General features: G+C 39.4%; 1 protein-coding gene across 2 annotated transcripts in view; it reads right to left on the bottom strand.

Moving 5' to 3' along the window:
• Positions 1–930: 930 nt before the first annotated feature.
• pgm2 (phosphoglucomutase 2) overlaps positions 931–8,805 on the bottom strand; it is a 58,162-nt gene continuing 50,287 nt past the window's right edge. For both annotated transcript variants that reach the window (XM_078215849.1, XM_078215858.1), the window contains one exon: positions 931–3,197. In XM_078215849.1, the coding sequence (XP_078071975.1) occupies positions 3,095–3,197 (103 nt within the window). In that variant the 3' untranslated portion in view covers positions 931–3,094. The remainder of the gene's footprint in view (positions 3,198–8,805) is intronic.

Genomic DNA, 8,805 nt, shown 5'->3' with positions numbered 1-8,805 from the left:
AGCTTTGGATCTTGGATTAGTTCAGTATTTTCCAAGGTGATCAATAATTTGAATTAATGGCTCAACCCTTCGACCACAGTACAATTGCTTATTGCACTTAAAGTCAGCAAGGTGTTTCTTTTTCTTGCAAACTCACCTTCGTGTTTGTCTCCAAGCAAGTTGCTGAGAAAATCCACACAAACTGTTTATTCAGCTGAAGGAGTGCAAACTCACCATCTAGTGAAACATCTTGTTTACCCAAATCCAAATAGGATAGCTGCAGATTGGCAAGAGCAAAAGCTTCAGGATCTTCTTATTGAAATGTGGCCAACATACCTCACTGCTATGCAGAACACTGGTAAGCTCCTAGCTGCTTATCCAGCTCGGACAACTCTAGCCATTGCAGCTCTAGTTTGCAATATTGACTGTAGTTGTGGGAAGATTCCCAGTCCTAATGATTAATCTTCTCCCATCATGCTCAAGTTATCCAAAGCTCAATGGTCATTGGTGCTTCTAAGAACCACAGACCTGCAGGGGCAGGTAATGGCCTACCCAATCTGTCACATTGGGTTATCTTTGTTGCAAATGTCTCAAATTCTACGTCACTGCAATCCTCAAAGTGACTGTGTTCATCTCCCACATCCCTCCCCAAGAGGACAATTGTTAATAGCCTTCATTTACAGTAGCATTCCACACGGAAGAACCACACCTATTGCCTTTCGATGAGAGCAATGTATGAATTTGAAGATGCAACAGATTTACATCACTTCAAAGAAAGTGCCCAATAAAGTAATTTAAGCTAGAATGTATAGAAGTATTAGTATTTGTGACATTCCAGTAGATTGCACTTTCCTTTCAAAGTTGCATTCACTACCTCAGTTATAACTTGTGATTGAGAAGCAAGGTGAGTAGTTTATTATCTGGTAGAAAACAAGTCCGTGGCAATAATGTGCAGTTGATTAACATTTACTGTGGGACTACTGCCGAAATCACAACTTTTGAAATCATTTCATAGAGCAGATCATTTACAATATATAGTGCTAGAAAACTATCAAGCAGTTCTTCTCATTGGCTAGCATACTAAAATAAACTATATTCCTGTTTCAGAATTAGTTTTTAATCAATATCACTAATAAACAAATTTGTTTTATTGATTGCAGGAGTTATAATCACACATCTGAAGATGTGCACACACCATGTAAAACCAGTCTTACTGTAATCAATTAGTACATTCAAAATTATGACAAAACATAAGCACCAACTAAATGTGTTTAATTTCCACTGTGCAAGTAAATTAATTTAACAACGCCCAAGAATTATTTTTTTCTTTTAATGAGAAAAACTGTTGTGAAATCACACAGAGCCCTTGCTCTGGTACAATTTTTACCATAAATCCCATTTTAATGGATTAAAGGATCTTAAAAGATCTTTCTGAAAACATGCAATAGTGAGTGCTCCGTTCACTGACCTGCCTTAAGTAGGTAGCACAAATTAGCTGTTAACGATTTGTTGGCACACTTCCAGGTTTAATATTTACAGTAAAATTAGATATTTGGCTCTCTATAATTTTTGCATCCTTTAAAGCTCAGGCACAGTATATGAAATTTTCAAGAATTCCCGGAGTGCTCAAATTTCTATGAATGGAATGTGTTTAATATCTGGCTGCATTATGAAAGTCAGTGACATCATTGTGTCATGGTTTCTTACAGTTGTGACAAAGTTATTAAAATACCCATCCTATTATGTCGCATGGCTGCATGGATGATTGTTGAATTGTTAATGCTAAAAGATGTAAGATTAACTGATGAAATCTAGATTTGCAGCTTTTTTCAAATATAAAGATAGCTTTATAACTGAAAAATGTAACATTGATATTAATCATGTACAACGGAATATAAAATTAACTCGATATCTTGAACAATATTAATGTAAGTGATATTAATTATATATTTATATACACAATAAAATCTTTTTGGTAGAACTAAAAGCAATACAGGAGAATGTAGAGACCGTTCTAATACAGTGTACGAATGTGTGAAATTCAACTTCAAAGCTATACAGGAGTCACTCAAGGCAAAATGTTCTTTTAAGCCAAGTATATCTTCCTTAAACACTTTATATATGCTAGAGCTTTAAGCTTTTCAAAGGGTAAGGAAAGGTCCTTGCTCACAAGTAAATGAATCTGTCAATTCAAGTTTCAGTCACACACATATTACATATAAAATGATTCCTGTAGCAAGTTAATAAGTGCAATGATGTTAGAAGGAAAGTGCTCTGTTCAAAATATCTCCAAACTCCAGCTGGGAGATGTAACAACATACCTGTTATCCATCAAAATATATAATGACCTCCCTTCCCAATAGAGATCCATCACTGTGTCCTTTCCCTATTTTAGATCCTGCAGTGGTATCAATTATAGACAGGGCAATATGACTAACATAACTGCATCAAAATGAAGGTTCTGAAGAACAGCCATGTTGGACTCAAAACGTTAACTCTGGTTTTCTCCCCACAAATGCAGGTATTCCTGCTGAGTTTTCCCAGCACTTTTATGTTTCAGATTTTCAGCATCTGTAGTATTTTGCTTTTATATGTATGAAAGTGTTTTTTTTCTATACCGCATACTAATATCTACCTCCAAGGAGGTGGTGAACTGCTCATTAGCTCTCAGCCATTGAAAAGGCAGATGCCATTAAATTAATGGAGAATATCCGAAGTCTTCATTTCTGGCGAATCATCTCAAAGAAATTTCAATAGCATTTTCTGAGAACTATTAAAAGCACAATATTACATTTTCTAGATAGGCATTGGAGTTTACTTTGAACAGATTTTGTTCCTCTTAAAGATTGAGAGAAATACAGCATTCCCTAAAATTTGTATATCACTCAGTTATAAAGAGGAATCCCTACCAGTCTCCCTCGTCATCACCACCCCCAAATAACCTCAATTGCAAGATGAAGAGATAGGTATTCTTCCTCAAGTCGTTAGCAACACAGCAACTTCCTCTAAACATAAAACTACATGTGCTTCAATATTATGGGCACATCTAGAAACAGTTAACATTCTATCTCATAAACAGTTAACAGTCCTGCCAAAATGAGCTTCAGAAATTATTTCAGGTGGATTGAGATGTGAGGCCATTTTTATCTGGCTGGAAGAAATGTTCCACCAATGCATTGACCAAGTCATCGAGCTCTTCCTTCAGTTTTTTGAAGTCACTGGGGGAAAAAAAGTAACAATGAGGACATAATCACAAAGGAGTAACAATGCATTTTACATTCTTAAAATTATTCAGTAAAAAATAGGTGAACATGCTATTTATGTTTGCGTTGACAACCACTGTTTCATTAATATTCAGCATATTTAGTTGCTTAATGAAAAATTATAAAATTGAAATATGCACATGTCACAAGTAGTATAGTATTCCATTCATGTATGTTTTTGGGTCCTTTATGCCCTTCTTATTCCAGATATTTCAACTTCCGTATCTTAAGCTACCATCAAATGAATCTTAACACTCATATGGTTAAAGAGAATCTTCACTTCAGTGTTGACAGTCAGCTCAACTTTAGAACACATTTCTCTATAGATCTTTCCTCTACCTCCTGTATAACAATGCCATGGTCAGTTTGCTAATCCATCTTGCTGACTCTTATTTCACCTGCACAGGCAGCAAGAACCTTATACCTAATGCAGTCACATCTTCCTTCCATGACTACTAATCAAGTCACAAGATAAAATATCATTTGTAATTAAACTATTTATAACCATTTTACTTGCTCTTAACTTTAAGTACATATTAATGGGGAGCAATTGCTCCTTCAATGTTAGGATGCAACTGCAATAAATTGGAAGTGACAGCTTATCCTGTTTGGGTGAGTTGCATGCTTGCTGCCAGAGCTTGGCGTGCCATGTGAGCAGAAAATGCTGGAAAATCTCAGCAGGTCTGACAGCATCTGTGGGGAGAGAATAGAGCCAATGTTTCGACTCTAGATGACCCTTCGTCACAGAAAACTGACCATGGCATCGTTATACAGGAGGTAGAGGAAAGATCTAGAGAGAAATGTGTTGTTAAGTTGAGCTAACTGTCAACACTGGAGCTCTGATGAAGCATCATCCAGACTCGAAACGTTGGCTCTATTTTCTCCCTACAGATGCTGTCAGATCTGCTGAGATTTTCCAGCATTTTCTATTTTTGTTTCAGATTCCAGCATCCGCAGTATTTTGCTTTTATGCCATGTGAGCAAATGAATTAAGATGACAAATTATAATTTTCCACATAATATGAAGCAGCCGCAGTCACTCTGACTATATAGGAATTTTGAATGCACCGATTCAACTGCAAGTACAGATGAGTAGGCCATGCCCGACAAACCTAGCAAGGTAAAGGAATCCTCTATTAATGTTTGAGCAAGATTCACTGTCATATTTACTATTCGATTAGCAGCTGCAAGCTTTCCTTGGTGCCAGAACACAATAAATGTGAAGTTACCACTTTTAATTGGCAGGTACTGTCATTGATCCATTCCTCAATGTACATGTGCATTGCTGTTCTACCCAAAGTTTTATTCAACTTCATGGCAATGTCACCTCAGCACAGGTTACAGGGTATTGAGCTATAAGTAGAATGAAGACCATTCATTAAACTTATACCAATGACTTTTTCAGATTGGTCCCATTCCCTTATGGCCCTGTATTTCTTTTCCTTCAAGTATTTATCAAATTCCCTTTGGAATGTTGTGATTGAATCAGCTTTCACTAACATTTCAGGAGGTGCACATCAGATCACAACAACTGTTAAAAATGCTTTGCCTCTGGTTCTTCTACCAGTTACCTTAAATCCTTTTCTCCTTATTTCCCCGATAGGAACCCTTTATGATTCTGAACACTGCCGTCAAATCTCCTCTTTATGTTTTGCACACACAGCTGAATAACTCCAGTTTCTCCAGTTGCTACATTAACTAAAATCCCTCATCCATGGTACCATTTAGTAAATTTCTTCTGCACTCACTATTCTTTCTAAAATATGGTGCCCATAATAGAACAAACGTTCCAGCTGAGACTCAACCAGTATTTTATGAAGGTTTAGCATAGCATTTTAGTCTATTTCCTTCTTTATAAAGGCAAAAGTCCCTTTTATTTTTTTCTCTGCCAAATATTTGTGTGCATACATCCCTAGTGTTTAAAATGTTATTATTTGGTTTATATTGTCTCTCCTCTTTTCTCCAGCCAAAATATCACTTTACACTTCCCATGTTAAATTCCATTGGCCATGGGTCTGTCCATTTCACAAGCCTATTTTTATTTTTCTGAAGTAAATTATTTGAGTTTAAGAGCCGTGGGGTTATGCTGCAACTGTACAGGACCTTAGTGAGACCACATTTGGAATATTGTGTGCAGTTCTGGTCACCTCACTACAAGAAGGATGTGGAGACACTGGAAAGAGTGCAAAGGAGATTTACCAGGATGCTGCCTGGTTTGGAGGGTAGGTCTTACGAGGAAAGGTTGAGGGAACTTGGGCTTTTCTCTTTGGAGCGGAGGAGGTTGAGAGGAGACTTGATAGAGGTTTATAAGATGATGAGGGGGATAGATAGAGTGAATGTTCAAAGACTATTTCCTTGGGTGAATGGAGCGGTAACTAGGGGGCATAACTATAGGGTCCATGGTGGGAGATATAGGAAGGATGTCCGAGGTAGGTTTTTTACTCAGAGTGGTTGGGGTGTGGAATGGACTGCCTGCAGGGATAGTGGAGTCAGAAACTTTAGGAACATTTAAGAAGCTATTGGATAGGCACATGGAGTACTTCGGGATAATAGGGAGGAAATAGCTTGATCTGGGTTTCAGACAAAGCTCGGCACAACATCGTGGGCCGAAGGGCCTGTTCTGTGCTGTACTGTTCTATGTTCCCTCTTCAATGTTCCAAGGGTTCGCCCTGACATGTTAAAGTGATATCGCTGGAGTATTATGGAAGGTTTCAGGTCAGAATAGCCTTTAACCAAGTCCACCAATTCATGAAAGGTTTTGGAGTCTGGGGCATCCAGGTTGGTCAGGCTTTTTATTACACTGAAGGTTGGGACCCTGCATGCTGTCAACAGGATCACTTTCTGCTTCTCATCTCCCTCAATATTGTTGGCCTGAGAAAAGTAACATATGCGCTCTGCGTATTGGGCCCAGTCTTTTATGCTTGCATGCGTAGGCTTCAAGTTTATCAAAAAGAGGCTTTTTTTTTACTGGAGGATTACTTGTCACGACAGTAAAGATAATCCAGATGGGAAAAAAAAACTTGCTTTACTCCTCGTTGCCAATGTAGTCCACTCACCTGATAAAGGAGCTCGTATTCTACGAGGCCCTCGGGGAGCTCTATTGACAATCCCCTGTGGCCATCATAACAGTTATGGAAAAGGATGAGAAATGGTCGAGTGTAAAATACTTAATTGAAGGAAGGCTAGTTTCAGCGAGTTGAAAATGAATTTAACATCAAAAATTTGTAGGTGACAATAATTGAATAATGGAAGTCCTTCAAAACAAAGATGACTCGGGTACAGATTAGACCTGTTCTCATGAGGGAGAAAGGAAGAGCATCAAAAGCTTAGAGGTTTGTGAATGGCTAACAGTACAGGTGGGATTTTCCCATCAACACTGGATGGCACTATCATGGGTAGGAATCAGTCACCAAATCGGTCACCAAATTTCTGACCAGGTTACGAAAATTAGCAGAGCACTGTGAAATTAACAATGTGACAATCCAAAATTAATTACTGTCAGAACGGCCTCATTGCAACGTACATCCGTCAACTGAGAGTGATGGGATCCGCAAAATATTTCCAAATGGTTGGAGATACATCACTTCCATGTTACCATTGGAAACTTCGACAAAGTTTCTGCACACATGGGATACCTGAACTTTTGTCTCTGACAATGGCACAAGTTTTACAAGTACCGAGTTTCAGACTTTCATGCTTTCCAATGGAATCAAACATATTACGACATCACCCTTATCACCTGTGATCAATGGGTTGGCTGAATGGGCAGTGCAGACTTTTAAGCTCAGCATGAAGAAGCAACCCACAGTCTCCATGACATTCCTGTCACTGTGTGAGGACTACTCCTCACACAGTGACAGGAATCACCGCAATTAATGAGACGGAGGCCATGGGGGATCTTCAGTAGATTTCCCCGTAGGCCTCATAGAATACAAGCTCCCCTATTAGGTGAGTGGAGACTCGCCCAATAGGGAAGGAATAGTGGGGGGTTTAAAATCAGCTGACTCCACTCAGGTCGGCAGTTGAAAGACTTCAGGCCTGACCTGTGCACTACAGCCGCTGAGCGGCACTTTGAGCACATTATAAATAAAGGGTGATGGTGACAGAAGACTGGCCTCAGTAAGATTCTTACAATAACTATATTGAATTTAATACAATCGCTGTTTTCCCCAAATTCTCCCTCATGAAGACATTCTCCACTTGCCCTTCTACAGTCCTCAGAATGAGATCCAGCACTGCTTCCTTCTTCATTGAAAACATACTGATCAAGAAAGTTCCCTCGAACACAGTTCAGATACTCTTCCATTTTTGTTGTTTAGTCTAATAAAGACTGGGTTAGTAACAGTGTAACTGAAGACCCCATTCTCAAACTCAGTCATCTTCCATTCTTTTGTAATTTGCTCCTCTATCTTCTCCTCATTGGTCGACTACACTACTCACCAAGTACAATAGCTCCTCTATTGTTCCATAATTTTAACCAAAAATATCCTGACACCTGAACTACATCATTACTCTCCAGGGCTGGAATACTTCCTTCACCAAATATGGTGGCACAGTGGTTAGCACTGCTGCCTCACAATGCCAAGGACCCAGGTTCGATTCTGGCCTTGGGTCATTGTCTGTATGGAGTTTGCATGTTCTCCCTATATCTGCATGGGTTTCCTCCAGGTGCTCCAATTTCCTCTCTCAGTCGAAAAGATGTGCAGGTTAGAGTGGATTGGCTATGCTAAATTGCTATAAATTAAGGGGATTAGCGAGGTAATTACATGGGGTTACAGAGATAGGGTCTGGGTAAGATGCTCTGTCGTAGAGCCGATGCATTTTTGATGGGTTGAGTAGCTTCCATCTGCACTGCATGATTTCATGAAATACTGACACACCCTATCTCCTCCATTATTGTCACTCCAGCTCCCCTGTCCTTATTTCTGCTCTCTCTCTTCTGAATATCTTAAAGCCAGGAAGATTAAGTTCTCAATCCACTCCTTCTTTGATGCAGGTCTCTCTTATTGCCACCATATCATAGTCCCATGTGGAGATTTTTGCCAGCAATTCACCAATCTTATGTAACACGCTTTAAGCATTTATGCAAATGGATGCCAAACCCAGCTTAGACAGCAGCACCGTTCCCCCAACTGATCCTTCTTATATCTGGACTAATCTTTCTCATGTATTTTGGTGTCTGTTCTCTAATCACCTTATTCCTCCTCTCTGATCTATACTGGTGGCCAACCCCCAAGTTATTGTAAACCCTCCCCTACTGCATTAGTTGACCTCCCCACTCTCCACCAGAATATTGGTCCCAGGTGCAACCCTTCCATCCTCAATAGGTCCCCTCTTCCTCAAGAATTTAAAATCTTCCCCTGCTGCATCGTTTCTTCAGACGTGTGTTAACTTGTTTTACCCAACTCTCACCAGCATGTGGCACTGGCAGTAATCCAGAGATTGCCATCTTTGGGGTCCTGCTCTAATTTCCTTCCAAACTTTTGAAACACTGAGTGCAGGACCTCAAACCTTCTCCTTCAGTATTGTTTTCCACATGGCCGGTGTTCCTGCTAGTCCCTCA

This window comes from Mustelus asterias, chromosome 1 (genome assembly GCF_964213995.1).
Source record: "Mustelus asterias chromosome 1, sMusAst1.hap1.1, whole genome shotgun sequence".
NCBI lineage: Eukaryota > Metazoa > Chordata > Chondrichthyes > Carcharhiniformes > Triakidae > Mustelus > Mustelus asterias.
Note: the sequence above shows the minus strand (reverse complement) of the source record. Positions and strands in the feature narration are given on the sequence as shown.